The sequence below is a fragment of the Diadema antillarum genome, unplaced genomic scaffold, assembly GCF_040938485.1.
Source record: "Diadema antillarum isolate AM-2024a unplaced genomic scaffold, OU_Dant_1.0 scf00000009, whole genome shotgun sequence".
Classification (NCBI taxonomy): Eukaryota; Metazoa; Echinodermata; class Echinoidea; order Diadematoida; family Diadematidae; genus Diadema; species Diadema antillarum.
The window spans coordinates 2,860,115-2,877,852 of record NW_027270898.1 but is presented as its reverse complement, the minus strand read 5'-3'; the positions used below and the strand labels follow the sequence as shown (position 1 = coordinate 2,877,852).

At 40.1% G+C, this 17,738-nt stretch overlaps 1 protein-coding gene across 1 annotated transcript; it reads left to right on the top strand.

Moving 5' to 3' along the window:
* Positions 1–1,638: 1,638 nt before the first annotated feature.
* Positions 1,639–17,310, top strand: LOC139719407 (uncharacterized). Its single transcript, XM_071630827.1, has 8 exons — positions 1,639–1,740; positions 2,824–2,982; positions 3,907–5,405; positions 6,308–6,354; positions 7,196–7,439; positions 8,965–9,126; positions 10,798–10,943; positions 17,064–17,310. The coding sequence occupies exons 2-8, from the start codon at positions 2,841–2,843 to the stop codon at positions 17,308–17,310; spliced, it is 2,487 nt and encodes an 828-aa protein (XP_071486928.1). The 5' UTR covers positions 1,639–1,740; positions 2,824–2,840.
* The last annotated feature ends 428 nt before the right edge of the window (positions 17,311–17,738 follow it).

Sequence of the window (17,738 nt, the reverse complement as noted above, 5' to 3'; positions counted from 1 at the left end):
ATCAAATGCCCGCTGATTGAATCTTTTTGTCCGAACTTGTGATGGAGTGTTCATTTTCACTTGATCTCCGACCGATGAAAACCGGCTATTTCAAATGAGAATGATAAGAGAAACCTGCAAATATCATAATTATGTGGATTCAGTAGAGACAGGAAGATTCAGTGAAACACTCAGCAGTGAAAGTATGAGGAAACTCCACTAAATAGAGCTTTTCAAAAGCTAGATGTCACAAAGTTTTGGTAAAATATTCCTACAATTCCCAAATATGGAAAATTTAAACTAATTTGTGCTGTCGGAATTACACTATTTATTGTTTAAGCTACAAATGTTTGACAACCGTTTATTCTTATAAGAAACAAAAATAGGCCTACTTGCCCTCCATTTACTATTAAGTTCTATACATGATTTCTCCGGTCGGGCTATGTAGATCAATTATGTACTCTGTGTCAATTTTTTTTTTAGACTTTCCACTTAAACCTCACATGCCATTACACCTATGATTCAAGGAGATCTCATTTGTATTGTAAAACTCTCCTTAAATTCAGAATGGCACAAGACAAATTTTCAACGAAACAATTGCTTTGTTCAGTGCAATCAAGGCTTGATCCCGACAAAAGATAATCTATTCCCTGTGCTTTTCTAGAATTTATTTGTCTGAGCAGCAGCAAACCATTTGAATAACTTAATTTGGAACTCTGCTGTGCATGGGTAACTAAACTGGCTTTTATTTGCTTTTGCACATGACATCCCTGCTTTTATAGGACAGCGCTGCTTTTTCAACATAACTCTGTGTCATGATATTTACTAAAATGAAACTGTCAAAATTGATTATTACCTGCACGCCCAGTAAGTCAAAGGCTTGTTGAGGGCCATTCAAGAATCCAATCCTGAGGAGTTCCATGTGATGTATCCACGGGGTGGTCAGTTTATGCAATCTGGATTAAATTTGTTATGTTTCTGTTTCCAGTTATCATTGAGCTTAGACTTGAAGCCGTTTATAGCACAGATAGTGAAGCTACCAGGTAGTGTATACCTAACATATCATGTTAATTCAATTTCTTCCCTTTTCACGTCTTTTTAGAACATCAGAATAAGAACAACGAATGTTTTCCCCAACTCGATATGCCACCATCCAATGTGAGCAAAATTGTTTTTTTATGGCTGTAATAAGCTCCTTGATATGATTATACGACTACGAGCTCATTATCTTCATAGGACTTGCAATCTAAGTGCTAGTAATCTGTTTTGGAAGCCGATGCTGGGTCAATATGAATTTGATAAACAATAATAAACGATGCACATGTTGTTCAATGAATGAATGAATGAATGAATGAGTCAACCCCTGTTATTTTTCAATTTATTGACTCGAGGAACGGCCAGTTGACTCACGCAATCATGAGCGTTCCACAATTACTGCTTAAGTCATGGATTGTGATTGGTGACAATTATCAAACAAATAAATGACTACCCAGAGGCAATGGACCAATAGCACGACGCGTAGCTCGCAACGTCGGTTCATTGATCGTTGCCAGTGTATACAACTTAAAACCACTGCATAGCGAGTTCCACAACGACAGTGGAAATATTGTAGACCTACCTGTGCTTTTTGTGTAGTCTACACGTTTATTTCGACACGGAGAACACTTTCGTCAAAACAGCTTCTCCCAGCTAGAGGTGGGATAGGTACGGACGGGAAATTATCAGCCATACCTACCAGACTTTCGTCATAAATCGTCCGCGGTGAGTGAGGGTGGTAGGGAAGCATACACACTTTACAAATTAAAGCAATACGTGTGTAATCACAAGTCCGAATGCATGCAAACGCCGAACGGTAACGGCGCGGTATGCAATCTCGTCCGCTACGTCCGGTGGCCCGTAATCCCGGGCGCTCCTTGCCTGCGCTTATACTACCCACAGTAAAAGTCATAACGCCAGGCCCATTGTTTATTCTCTCCCTGAATTGATTTCTATGTAACGTTGTTAGTGACCTGAACGCACTTTTTGCGGTATAATTTGTCTCATCATTTTTTTTTTTTTGAGGGGGAGGGGTGTTTATTTGTTTGTTTGCTTTGTTTTGAGTCAAGCCCAAGGAAAGGGTGTCCCCCCTCCCCCTCATCCCCTTCCCCTCCGGCCCTGGCTCTGCAGCAACTATGGCCAGCAGCCCCATACGCATAGCGTAATGCCAGTAATGGGGCTGCGCACTGTAGCATTCAGGATCATGACAGCTAAACACAGATGAGTGTAGCGGACAAATATCAACTTAAAATCTAAAAGTTTCTTCAATTTGAAGACTTACCAGTGAAGTTGAAGTATTGACAACAGGGTTCGTGCAACTATAGTTCTGCCAATAGTCCCTTTCTGTTCAAATTGTAACTATACACAGCCCAGTCGCTGTACGTAGATTCGCATAGCTTAGTATAGTAACAGTGGTGTCTGGTCAGGCCATTCAAATTGATGACTTAATGTGACTCGATCCAGAGGAACCTGGGAGAACTACACTGAATTGACGGCCAGCACATGCGCACACAGACATCTTATCCAGTCAATGGATTTGGGTTTGTGCGCATGTGATGTGTGCGCATGCGCTGGCAGTCAATTCAGTGTAGCTATGATGATACGCAGGGTGCCGATGTTAAGGTACATTTACCCTGCTGATACGTAGTGCCCTTACCATACATTACCTGAAAGGTAGGGCCAATGATCAGACACCAAATTTGAATTTTATGCATATAATGCCATGCATACCACCTTCACTACAATACTCAAGATCATGAGTTATCACCCCATGGCATAATTAGTGACACTTTTCTGTTTGACTGACAGATTGACACCACTCTAGAATGGCAGTAAAGCGCAATCCATCCTTTCAAGAGGAACTGACCTCCAAACTGAAGGACAGAAAGAGGCGTGGCCTGAGCACAGGATTCACGTCATCATCTGAAGACAGCGATGACGCTGATCTTGGAGGACTGGGGGATGATGGTAATTGATATCAAATTCATATTCCGTGTGATTTTCCAAAAATGATACTTATAAGATAGAGAAAACAGGTGCCATATCATGGATTTGAAGATGTAGCCTCTCTCTCTCTCTCTCTCTCTCTCTCTCTCTAAAAACAAAACAAAACAAAACAAGTATGAAAAACTCCAAAAAGTACAAAGTGTAAAAGTAGATGATGATCTTGAAGGATTAGGGGATGATGTTATTATCAAATTCATATCTTTGTACTTTTGTTCTGATCAAGTTTGATATCAGACGAAGAAAGAACTTTCCACAAATGAGAAAGAAAAAAGAGATGCTCTCTGCTTCTTTTGAAGAGAATAAGACATAAGCAGCAAACCTAGGATATGTTGTCAGATGGATTCTGTGCAGTGATCATATGAAATATCTGGTGCATGTTCATATCTGATAGCCTACACATGCAAGCTGATGAGGCACCCTGAGTAGCTCTTGTGAAATGTACAATTTTGCCCCAGGTGTCAGACATTGTGCATACTGATAGGTTGAATAATGCAGAGTCTGCCTCTTTGGTGAGGTAACTACAAGCATTTTAGACAGCATCAAAGATGCTACAAGTGCAGTATTACTGGTAGTGTATAAAATAGGCAATCTGTAGAGTTGTCAGTACTTCATTTCATCCATTTTGATTCATTTTAGTTTCAGAATTTTGAGTTTAGTCCTCTAGTTTGTAAACAGGACCTGGCAGTTTTGGAATCAAGTTAAAACTGGTTGTTTATTAACATTGATATAGACAGAATATTTAACACTCCATCGATGTAACATAATTACTTCCTGCCTGAGGAGGAAATTGCACTGTCAATAAATCCAGTATACTGGTAAAGGTAGTTATTGGCTCCTGCACAAAAGTTTTGACATTATATCCGTTCATCTTGTGATTATGTACAGACTTCCTGGCACAGTTTTCGTCAAATAAGAAGAGTCAACCTACTTCATCTAAACAGTGGGAGCCACCCTCTGCTAAGCCAAGGTCATCGCCCTCTCCGTCTCCACGATCCTTGTCCCAGACCAGCAGCAGCTTTCCAAACCCAGCACCTAGGGGAAGATCCCAAGTTGGCAGAGAGAGCCCCAAATCAAGGACATCTACAGGTTCACCAGATCCTATCATGGCCCTCTTGAAGGGTGGTGATGACAAGAAAAGTGACAAGGGGAAATCCCCGCCAAAGCCCAGTCCAAGGCTAAGGTCAGGAACACTCGACTCGTCTCCAAGATCTGAGGACGACTCACCGAGGCCTCAGCCAAGGCCGCGGAACAAAGGTGGCCAGTCAGACATTGACAAGCTCCTCGGGATTGCTTCATCACCGGAGCTAGAAAGGAGAAAGAAGTCATCACTCTTAGATGACTATGCAGAAAAGGAGAGAACAAAGCAGGGTGGCAAGAGATCACCTGAGCCCAAGCAGAGATCCAAATCTCCACTCATGGACTTGTCTGGGCCTGGTAAGAAGCCAAAATCTAGGAGCAACTCACCGGAGAGAAAGTCTCCCGACCTTGATGATTTATTGGGCCTCACCAAGAAGAAGCCTGTCAGAGAGGCACCACAGCCAAGAACAAAGCCAAACAGGAGCCCATCTCCAGAGAGGAAGGCCAGTCGATCCCAAGAAGGACAGGGGAGGCGAGGAAAGTCGCCAGATGTGGATGACCTGTTGGGAATCAAGAGCAGGAAGGACCACAGCCCTTCTCCAGAGAGGGGCAGTGGGAGGGGGCGTCGGTCTGAACTTGATGACCTCCTTGAAGGGAAAGGTGGCAAAGATGTGGCAAAGTCTAGAAAGAAAAAAGGCTTGCTGGATTCTTCCTCATCTGAGGACGAAGACGAGGAAGTAGCCAAGGTCAACAGGAGGCTCAGTGCCATGAAGCTCAATCAAAATAAAAAAGAGAGTGTGAGTCCTGTTGGACGTAAGCAGAAATCTCCATCTCCAAAGCCCAGAGGTCTACTTGATGCCTTGGCAGATCCTGATGATGAAGAAAATACAAGTAAGGTAAAGAAAGAAACTGCCGAGAGTAGAAGAAGGTCTCCCTCACCTAGTGGGCCGCCACCAAAGCCCAAACCAAGGGCACCACATGCATCTAAAGACAAGGATACCAGCAAGTCAGCTCCTCAGAGCACACAGGATAAGAAGACCAAGTCAAGGAAAAACTTGGTGCCAGGTCTCAATTCAGACTCTGATGATGAGTCAGACGATGATGGGGTTGTTGGCTTACTTGGGTCTGGTGCCAAGAGCAAAGGCAAGCAAAAGCAGTCACTTCTGGATATCATGGATGACAAACCAGCAGACTCACAGAAGAAGAAGAAAGACAAGAAAAAGTCCAGGACACTCCTGGGAGATAGTGATGATGATGACAGTGATGAAGTCAGTAAGCCTCCAAAACTTACCAACAGGAGACCAAAGGTAAGGGCTAAGTTCATTTTTTAGTGTGTGGTGTGGATGAAAGCTGGACCTAGCATTTTTATTTATTTTTTTTTTGAAAGGTACTCAGTTTATATTGCAAGTTGCCAGAATTGATAAACTTTGATCATTTGAGTTGTTGAGGTCATCATTGCAAATATTGCACACAATTTTGATGAAATGCCTAGTAGGCAGTGGATGCTTGGGTATTTTACTTAGTTGCGTGTTTGCCATTGTTTGTATGGGACATTGTATCATTTGCAGAAAAAGATCATTGTATAGCAGGAGCATTGATTCATCATAGATGGGGTTTTGGCAGTCTTGCATTCTGAGAGAATGGGAATATATGTGGGAGATCATTTTTATTGCCCCATGTAGCGATTCATGGAGCACTCTCTCCCCAACTGGTTGTGAATGGCCTCCCTGAGTCCTTGATCTATCTTTTAAATCTGTTGCTATCTTCGGACAAGATCTTACTCCCCTTTCGGACTGTAAGACTGCCAACACCCCATCTACAGCGAGTCAATGCCAGTCTGAAGAAGGTTATGAAAATTAGGGGAGGGGGTTTCATCAATGTTTGTCAGCGCTGACAAGTTGTCAGCGCGGACAATTTCAGCAAAATCCTAGGTTTTGATTGGATGAGATGCTCTGGTCACTGACTGTTACTGTGGTGATTGTCAGTGCTAACAACTTGTCAGCGCTGACAAACATTGATGAAACACCCCCCAGGAGGCAAAAGCTCATGAAGGTAAAATCAAGCTCTGATTGTGAACCAAAGAAATTTGCTTCCAATAGAAATTTGCCAATGAGATGAACCTCTTTAATACCAAGATTGAGTGTGATCTTTTGTTTCTGGTTGTTGTTGTTGTTGTTGTTTTTTTCATTTGTCTCTCTTTTTATTTCAGGAGGGCTACCAGAGTGAGGGATCAGATGAGGAAGAGAAGAAGAGAAAGTAAATCATGATCATTTGCCCCATGAATCATCCAAATGAAGTCAAACCTATTTAGTACTACTCTGAATTAATCAATAGTGGCGGACTACAAATGTATGTTTCAAGTCATTGTTAGATTAGAATTGCCATTGCATTAATTTGGGGATTTGAAATGTAGCATTCATAGTTCGGTATTCCAACCCATGAATAATGCCTTTTTCAGCAGCAAATACATACATGTACCATCTCATCGAAGGGTTAAGTGAAATAGGTACTTGGCCCACAAAGCTTTGATTACAAATCAAAGCATTTGTTAAGGTTTGAATAAGGCTTAATTCAAGATCTTTGTTTTCAAAAAGTCTCAAGAGAGGTCTAATTGTAGCATACTCTTAGTTTCAAACCCCACAGCCTACACTAAAAGAAAAAAAAAGTTGATCAGCTTTATGTTATTTTTTTATCATCCTTTACAGTTAGAACTTGTCTTACTCCAGTTTTTAGCAACATTTATGGTTCTATATATGTGAGGCATGCTCAAATTTTATACAGTAGGAAGACTTAATTTTACTTCATGATTTGTCCAGGACCAGTTTTTGCAGTTCTCAAAAGTATGTCAGTGTTGTCATAAGTATGGGTTCTGATCTATAACATTAATTTTACAGAATTTATTGTTTTGCCTTCAGTAATTCTCTAGCCATCGAACTGTTCAACTCTGTCCTTGGTTTTACCGATTTATAGGATTCTTTTGATTTTGATGATTGTTCTTTCTTTTCATCTAACTTACTGTAAATTTACCCACCAACACTCATCTGGCATTATATGATGAGTTTGTTTAATCTCATTTGCTGTATCCAAATTCGTTCAGGTCAAATGTCATCAAGCCAACTCCGACAAGACCTAAGTCTTCCACACCAGGCTCCCTCAACTCGAGCCTGAACTCCACGGCAGACCTGATGGCGTCGCTCAAGTCCCCCGGAGGTCTGCAAGATTCCTCCACGATGCGGGAGGCCATCTACGCCCAGTGGAGGGCGGAGAAAACTGAGAGACTGAAGAAACAAAAGCGAGAGGCCAAGAAAAAGGAGAAGGAAGAGGAGAAAAAGAAGGCGAAGGTAGGATACCATCAGCTGAGATCAAATAGTACCAGTGTACATCAGATAGGTAGAAATATGTCATTCAGATTTGAAATAGTGAAGAATGGATGCAATATTCAAGTAAATTAGTTTTAGACTTATCCAAGAGATACATCATATGTGACCCGCTGCAACAAAAGGATCCAAAAGTCGTGGGAGGACAATTTTCTGAAAATGACATGACCTTATTCCCTTACTCTTCCACTGTAATGTCATATAAAACATGACTCATAAAAGTACTCGGTTGCGGAGATATCAGTGATTTGATTAGCGCATGTCGAGTGGTTTAAGAAAACAGCGTTTCGAGAAAACTGCCTTCAAAGTTTCCCTTCCGACGCTATCATGATCAAGGGGAAGCAAGACGGTTTTCACCGTCTGACAATAGAAGGTACGCTCCTATCAACCTCCGCGATGTTCATTCAAGCTTAGCACCAGTGGTCTACGCACGACCAATCAATAACCATGATGCCATGCACTGACCAATGAGATCACTCCCTCGTTGCTAGGGGCGGAGTCTAGCTGCGGCGCTAAATCCAGATGTTCGGACACGTTTTGTTCTGTTGAAAGTCAGAAAATCATGGCCCAGAAAAATGCTATTTTCTTGCCTCTCCTTTGATCATTTAGCTTCAAAATTTCTGCAGATGATAGAAGATACATTAGACTACAAAATTGTGTCAAAAACAGAAATCCGAAAGTTTTGACGGATTTTGATGATCTGGCTTCAAACTCGATTTTCTCAGCTCACCCGTCAGTGACTTTAGGATCCTTTTGTTGTAGCGGGTCACATATGTTCCTTAGCTCTGTTGCTTGATCGTACTTGAGATGCACAACCTTACCTTCAACCAATTAGATATCAGACCTTACATATTGGACCTGTACGGTCATAACACTGGCGCCGTAATACAAATGTATTACAATTGAATACTAAAGCCAACGATGGCATAGCAGTGCTGCAGAAGCCAAATCTCGGCAATGAAGCAAACCACAAGGGCATTCTTCCATGTGCCAGATTCTGGAGTATACATCCCTACATATGTGTCGCCATTTTTCTCTCAGAGCAGTTCCATGTATGATAGCTTTTTTACATCAATACTGAATAATCAAGATATGAATTTGTTAAACAGCGTAGGAAGCAATTACAGGCTCAGTGACATGTATTCTTTCAATTTCCCAACAGCAATTTTCAACTACAAAATACTCTTTGGCCAAAGTTCATTCAGATATCATTGCATTTGGGTGTGTGGGTGATCTTGCAGTTAGGGTGTTGATGGAAATTAGGAAATTTGTCAACCATCAAAATTGCTGACAGATACCATTGCCTTTTTTTTTGTTGTTGCTGTTGTTGTGATGCTGCATGGTGTACCTAACTGGTATAATGACTATAAAAGATTGTGTAGTTCAGTCACTGTATATCTGCAACCTACTCCTAGTGAAGCAGTAGTACTTGTTTTGTGTTTAATGATGTTGTGGTTTTTTTCTTTTCCTTTTCTTTTCCCTTATCCAGGAGCTAGAGGAAAAGAAGCTGGATAACATGGCTTCGTTCAAGGCGTGGGAGGAGTCCAAGAAATCGCATCTCACAAAGCAGAGGAAAGAAGCTCTCAGGAAGCAGCGCGAAGAGCGAGAGAAGAAAGAGGAAGAGGAGTCCAAGAAGTACGATGCCAAGAAGGTGAGTTGAAATTGATGGAAGAAATCGAACCATGTTTAAGAATCTCAAAGCAAACTGTTTGTATCTGCAAGTTTTATATATTATTCCAAGTATGTGTTACTGTCGTCTCTTGCCTGTACAAATTATTGTGAAAACTTTCTCTAGTTGAGTTATACTTGCCTTAGTGTGAGTCCAGGGTCAAATACATTCATGGTATTTGATATTAGATTCAAGATCATTTATGGTTTAGACGATGTGCATATTTAGCTCAGATTTCTTCCAGCAACATACCCTTTCCAGGATGAGAGGTCAAGTATGATCAGAAGACTTGATGACATGAACTCAAAACTACTACAGAGGGACTTCTGTCGTTGTGTACTGTAAAATAATTCTCGGTATCGCCAATGCGCAGAAAACTTCTGCGCATGCTAAAAAGCCCAGTCACAGATGCACTGTGGGATTCCTCTGTGCCATTGTTGCTCCCGGTTGTCTTGCGCATGTCTTAGTTCCCATGCAATTCAATGCAATTTTTATCTCCTTTTCTTTCGTTGCTGCTTTTTTTCTTTGCTTAAAATTCAACTTTAAAAGAAAAAGAGTTTATAATTTCAAAGTTTTGTTCATTTGCGGACACTACAGTCATGATTCACTACTGGTAAGCTTCAATGTGCTGGACACATAATGAAAACCCAAGAAATCTTCAACAAAAAAATACCCCTGGATAAAGGTGGAATGTGACCTGAGTGCATATGCAGCCAAAACCGTGGGCAATTTTGTCATGTGAGATATCCCATAATGCATCTGAATGCTACTCTGTGCACAGCACCTATGTATTGGCTATACCAAGAATTGAAATTTTTGCAAATTGGAACTGGTGGCCTTTTTCACAACATGACATTTTTATGAAAAGCCACTGGCATTCAATGCATACCGTGTAGACTTTTGCATGCATTTTTATTTCACGTATCTTGGCTCTTGCAGAATTTTTTGTACAGAAGTTTATTACAGACAAATCTGAACCCTTATAATTTTTGTTGATGCTGCCCCCAATATTTTGCCTTTTACAGGGTTGAGGGCAGCCAACACAGTTTGATTTCTTTTCATAAATTCATCGCCGGATTTTACCTTCTGGCAAGGTAATTTTTCTTCGCCGGTCATCGGGAACTAACTAAGAAGTGTTTTGACGCATCTTTCGAGCCTTAAGTATACTGTGGTTCAATAAAGATGAGCTTGAAAGAGCAGCACGATCCATCCTTTACTTTACGTGCTACACGTGGACAGGAGGTCTGTGCCATGAAGTCAGAGTCCCCAGCTCCTGCGCCTCCCTCCGGCGATGCCGGTACGGCGCACATACAGAAGAATGTGAGCATCGGTAAGGCTAAGGCTCGAGATTCAGGGAAGAAGCCGATGAAGAAAATTCCCCAAAAAGCACCACATACGGTATTGAAAGCCCCTTCCGAGGATCGGGCGTCTACTAGCTCCGGGATGTTAGTTCTCATCTAGACAAACTTGAAAATCTCCTCGCCAAAGTGGTGAAACACTTTCCACAATCACATGATAAGACCACTAGCCGTGCTGCTGTGGTACATACAGGCGCGTCAACTTCTAATTGTCTTGACACGTTGAGCAAAATTTGTCTTACCATTAACACATTTGAAAGATTTTACCTCTGCTCTTTGCATTTTTTTTTTTCAGGCATTTGAGTTGTGGAAGGCTGACAAGGATGAGAAACTGGTGGATAAATATCGAAAGGAGAGGAAGGAGAAGAAGAAACTTGAGGAGACATCGGTTTATGAGAAGGAGCGCCAACATGATGACGCCAGCAGTGCTTATAAGAAATGGTAAGACATACAGTCAAACTCGGATACCTCGACGTCGGATAAGCCGAATATCACTTACCTCGGGGGCAAAATGAAAGTCCCGATTGTTCCTATGGAGTTTCCGTGTATTAAAATTCGCGTAGCTCGAAAAAGATAACTCGAAGTTCGGTTACCTCGAAGGGAAATCTAATGTCCCGATCTTAATTAACTTATTGTTTTTCCCAGCATGTTGCTCGAATCGAAATTGTAAACATCACTCAGCATCTCCGATTAAGCGTGCGTGGACAGCGAAGACATGTTTTCACGCTCGATTGATTGTAAATATTCTGAGACCGAACAATCGCGCGCCCAAGAAGAAATACCCGATACACAGCTGACAAGGAAAATCCCCAACACCCCAACACACGTACGTGGTATGCACATAGCACCCGTGCCAATGGAGTGCTTTACGATATAGCACTACGCGCTGCCCCATCATTTTCTTTTCTTTAACCACTGTGTTTTTATTTTTGATCGAGACAGTCATACCGTGCGCGTAGATTTCTCAATCTACGCACCTGCTTACGTTGACAGTTATATCTTTGCCATTAATCACGCTCCACTGTCAAAACATCAATCTACCTCGTAGCGCCTTTTTTTAAACTTTTTTTTTTGCCTTTCACGAAGTTTACTTCCCCGAGAACGCAAGCACTGAAACTTTTTTTTTTCCAACAATGTGATTATGAAAATCTGGAAGTATAGGCCGATCACAATGAAGAATAGAATACACAGGGCTCCGCACTAAGTTTTATCGGGCCACCAATATCATTGATTTTTATTTTCTGGTGGTCGAAAGTAAAATCTGGTGACAAAAAAAAAAAATCAGGAAAAACATTAGAAAAACTAAATCGGTCCTACTAAACATAGACAAATTAATATTAAGCATTATTGAAGTGATACAGATGTCCATATCTAAAACAAATGAATAGAAAATTCAATCATCTTACTCTGTGTTTAAAGATTTGACAAATAGGCGTAGATATTCTTATAAAAGTTAATGCCCATATATTGAGGAGGTCAAAACTTACGTTTGAAATGAGAAAATGGGAGCATTTGCTGACATTTGTTAGCATCCGACATTTGTTTTAGCATTGTAAAAAGCCGAAAGTTACCGTTATTCATTTTTAAATGTAAAAGCAAACAACCGACATTCATTTTAGAATCTTACGGAGCTGAATACTATCCTAATCCATTTCCAAACGTGAAAGCAAACATCCGCTATTTGTTTTAGCATCTAACTGAGCGGATTAATACCATTAATCATTTCCAAAATTTAAAGCAACACTCTGTTATTAATTTTGCATCGTACGGAGCAGAATATTACCGTTATTCATTTCGAACATCCAACATTTATTTCATTATCGAACGGAGCCGAATGTTACTGCTGTCCACTTCCGAAAGTGAAATGAATCATCTGACAGTTTTTATCATCGCACGGAGCCGAATGTTACTGTTTTTCATTTTTGAACGTCAAGGCAGACATCAGACATTTTGGACTATGAAACGTATAGCTGAATGTTACTGATATTTATTTTGAAATGTACCGTAGCAAATATCCAATATTTTTTTTATCATCGTATGGGGCAGAATGTTACTGCTGTTCACTTCCAAACATGCCAAACGTAAAAGCAATCATTCGACATGTATTTTAGCATCTTCCGGAGCTGAATGCTATTGACATTAACTTTCGAACGTAAAAGCACACATCTGGCATTTATTTTATCAGCGTACGGAGTTGAATATTATTGTTATTCACTTCAGAACATCAAAGCAAACATTCGACATTTATTTTAGCATTTTCCGGAGCTAAATGTTATTGCAATTTACTTTCGAACATAAAATCAAACATCCAGCATTTATTTCATCATTGTCAGGAGTTGAATATTATTGTTACTCTTTTCCGAACGTCAAAGCAAACATCAAACATTGATTTTACCATTAAACGCAGCTGGATGTTACTGTTATTCATTTCGAAATTTAAAAGCAAACATCAGACAGTTATTTAGCATCATATGGACATGATGGAGCAGAATATTACTGCTATTTTCTTCCGAACATAAAAACGATCATCTGACATCTATTTTAGCATCTTCCGGAGCCGAATGCTATTGCTATTTACTTTCAAAAGTATAAGGAAACATCCGACATTTATTTAACCATCGTACGGAGTTGAATGTTATTGCTTTTCATTTCCGAACGTCATAGCAAAAATTCGACATTTATTTCAGCGTCTTCCGGAGCCGAATGTTATCCTTATTCATTTCCGAACGCAAAATCAAATATCTAACATTAGTTTTAGCACCATACGGAGCTGAGTCTTATCGTTATTCATCTCCAAAAATATGAGCAAACATCCGACATTTATTTTAGTATCATACCGAGTCGAATATTACCGTCATTCATTTCCACAATTAAACGCAAAACTCTGACATTTATTTTAGCATCTTACGTAGCCGATTGTTACCGCTGTTCATTTTGAAAAGTAAAGGCAAACATCCGACTTTTTTTTTTTTTTTTTTGGTGGCCGCCAAAATCTTTATTTCTGAAATTTTGATTTCATTTCCTATTTTCACTCAATTCATTCATATAAAAGTTGATTCAATTCAAATTGACAAGCATGCAAACAATCAGTAGGCACTATAACAGACACCATGTTGAACATCGATAAACATCGGATAAGTCGAAGAAAATTCGACGTACGCGTACCTCGAAATTCGCGTACGTCGAACCATTTTCTTCAGTCCCGACGAATTCGAGGTATCCGAGTTTGACTGTACATAAACAGACACGGACAGACACACACACACATACACATACAGACATCAGGACTCAGACATACACAAGCACACACATGAACGCACACACACCCACACACTAATAGGTACTCAAACACAAAGACAGCAGAGACTCCAACTCTCCCGTTTTCGACGGGAGATCTCCCGCCGAAAACCCATTTTTGCAAAATCTCCCGTTCTCCCGTTTGAGATTGAATTTCTCCCGCCCTAGTTCTGTGTCTCCCGTTCGAAAGGATTTCTTACTTATTGCTATTGTATGTTGCAAAAAATAAGCCTTATATAGCACCAGAGAGCATCTAGAACCCTAGGAACTTCGCACACATCAACTTGGAGTCTCCCGTTTGCTAGGGGTTTCAGGCGGGAGAATCTCCAGATCAGAAGGTGCTTTGGGTTGGAGTCTCTGAGACAGACATGAGTAAATACACATCCTCACAAACACATGCAGTGTGAAACAGTATTGGAACTGGAACAGAGACAGTTGACAAGTCAGTAGTATCTGATTCTATTCTCATTCTTGTCATATTTATATCTAGGTCAAGTTATTATTACAGGAAACCCATGAGTTTACTTGCTAATGGTCTGAGACACTCGTTTTCAGATTATATGGGGCTCATGTGAGTGCTAAAGTAATGTTCTGTCATTCATTCGCTGTTTTTCTTGACTTCTCTGTCACGGTGTACATATTTTTATGCCTCCGCCACAAAGTGGTGCTGGAGGCATTATGTTTTCGGGTTGTCCGTCCGTCCGTCCGTCCTTCCGTCTGTAATGAATTTTGTGGACAGCGTAACTTATAAACCTTTTGAGGTATCCTAATGAAACTTGGCATGTATGTGTATTAGGGGGTGAAGTTGTGCCTATCAACTTTTGGGTGCACATGATCAAGGTCAAAGGTCAAAAGGTCAAGGTCAAATATGTGAAATTTCACTATTTCCACCATATCTATGCAATGCCCGAAGATATTTTCTTGAAACTTAGTGTATACATGTATTACCCGATTCAGATTCTTTGGTGAAAGTTTGGGGTCATGAGGTCAAAGGTCAAAAGGTCAAGTAAAAATATTAAAACTTCACTTATTTCACCGTACCTTGGAAATTGTTCAAGGTATCTTCATGGAACATAGTATAAATACATGTACTGCCTGGCAGTGATCTAGAGAATTTAGGGTTCATGGGGGTCAAAGGTCAGGGGTCAAAGGTCAAAGGCAACACTTAAAAATTTCCTATTTCCCTCATATTTATGCAATGCCAGCAGGATTATTTTGTTTACACTTAGTGTGTGCATGTATAACCTAATAGAGATTCTCTGGAAAGTTCCTTTCTTTTCCTTTTTTTTTTTTTGCCTCAAAGGTCAAAAGGTCAAAGATCAAGTGAAAGTGCTGAACTAACTTTTTCCGCCATATCTCGGAAGTGGCTCAAGTTATCTTGTAACTTACTACATATGTATGCATGTTCTGCCTGACAGTGATTACCGTATGAATCTTAGGGTCAAAGGCCAGATGAAAATGGTAACAATTTACTATTTAACCCTAATCAGGCCGGGCTTTTTTGGGTGTTCTGTGGCCGGGGAGGGGTTGATTCAACCCCCCCCCCCCTTCTCGGCCGTCGATCGCGCAATCGCCATGAAATTTGGCACGTGCATTACCTGTGGCGTAATCTACCAAGCTATACAAAAAGAAATGGAAATTTTTGTCATAATAATTAATTATGCTAATATATGCATAAAATAATACATTTTGCTCTATATCAGAAATTAAAGCTCCTAGAATCCTAATTTTTTGTGAAAACATTCTTTGTAGCATTCCTAATAATGTACTTGAAAAAAAAATTTGGTATCAACATCAATTTCTTATGTATTGTATTGTTGTATGAATTTCTTATGTATTTCATTGTTTTTTCGACCTTTTGTTTTATCCTTTTTTTTCCACAAAATTTATGAAAGAACCTATTTCAAGCATAATCATGCTAAAATTAATTAGTTTCAGCCTATGAAAGTGAAAATAATCATATCTTTATGAATAAGAAGAGAAAACTCCATTTGCATAGACTTTACACACAAAATCACGTTTTTGAGCCATTTTCGGTCTGACAGGCATGTATAAAACGTTATGCAGCGTTGTAACGGTATTCACGATTTTCGCGAAAATGGTGTCAAAAGATGCGCGAGACTTGAAAGTAAAAAGTCAGTGAACGGCGCGGTCAAAAAATTTCGCGTGGCGGAGTAGTCGCGAAAAATGTCGAGGGGGGGTTGATTCAACCCCCCCCCCCCCCCGGCCTTTTTAGGGTTAATACTGAAATTTTACTTTTTCTCCCTATCTTGAAAATTACTCAATGCATAAACTTATGAATGGTTCCAAGTCAAGTTAAAGTCCTTAAATCCCCAAATACATGCTCTCCTATTCATCGAATTAAACCTAGGTCAAGGAAGGTGAACATTCAACACATTTGTGACAAACTTGTCATTTTAATATTTTGCCAATTTTATGAAAATGTAATCACACATTGTCCACATGTACTATACACCTAGTAGGAGAATCATGCATTATGGCGGAGGCATACCAGTCGCCGTAGCGACATTTCTAGTTTTTTTGTACCATTTGCCTGGTCAGGCAAGCAGATTTTCAAATTGTTGCAGAACACTTGCCGAAATATGAATTTTACTTGCCCAAAAAGAAAGTCCAAAAATGTAAGAAATGATATAGAGAATTACTTGTATGTCAAGGGCTTGACAAAACACAATCATTTGAATAAACAGCTTACGTTTATTTACACACTCAACTGCAAACTTGGTTCAATTGAGTGTTGGTGCTGCAATTCGGGCAAGCACATTTTCCCATTGTTCCTAAACACTTGCCCAACTTTGATTTTCCGTATTAGGACCCATATCCTAATTCATTCCTACTTTTTTTCTCTCATGTCGTATTTTTTCCCTCTCATGTCCTGCTTTCAGAGATTCTGTTACTACTTTATTCCGGACCTACTTTTTTACATTATTCCACTTGAAAGCCTGAATAATATCTTGTTTGCTTAGTTCAATAGATAATATGCGTATCACTATTGTCGATGTTTATACATCCCAACCATAAATCTGTCTGATTTGTGTCAGATATGAAACTAGTTTCTTTGCAAGCATAATCATTCTGTCAGTAGGAAAAAAATAGGTGTCTCTGCATTTTCATCGATTTCTTTTTGTATTGTGACCTGTATGATGTTGATTGTTCCATTCAAATCATAGGGTCATATCATATGGCACTCTGAGGAGTGGATAGTTTTACTACTAGTTTGATGCCTTCCAATTATTCCTATCACAGGAAATCCGTCAAAGATGACGAGATCAAGGACGAGGCGAGGAGGAAGAGGAGAGACGAGAAACTCCAGAAGGAGATCGAGCAGAGGGAGAAGAGAGAAAAGGAGCGGGAGAGTCTGACGGCGTACGACAACTGGGAGGAAAACCTCCAGAGAAGGAGAGAGAGGGAGAAGAGGAGGATGAGGAACTCTCAGCCCATCGCGACCACGCCCTTCAAGCCTTGCGGTAGAACCATACCAGCTGGTAGGTGATGGACAGTGAATCAGAGCTCTCACTTTAGTTGAGAACTTTGATTTTGGAAAAGAGATGGACTGTCCTAAATCTACAATGCAGCAGCTTCATTTCAATGAAAGCATCCTGGTACGGTAGAGTTGAAATGCAGATATGGGAAATTCTGTCCGTCAGTCTTCATTTTGTGTGAGAAATAAAAAAAGACAAAAAAAGGAAATACTGTATGATACTTAGCAGCCTAGAGGACGATATGTGGTTATTAGCAGACAAAAGTCTTCATCTCCAATTTCACCTACTCAATATCCTGTGTAGACTTCTGTTTCCTATGGCGGCATTAAAGATACATTATAAACTGTTCCTTTAAGTGAATTCAGGGTATTCTTGTGTACATATGAAATGATTTTTCTGGATGTTAACTTTTTAGTGTTGACATTGTGCTCTTCTGTGT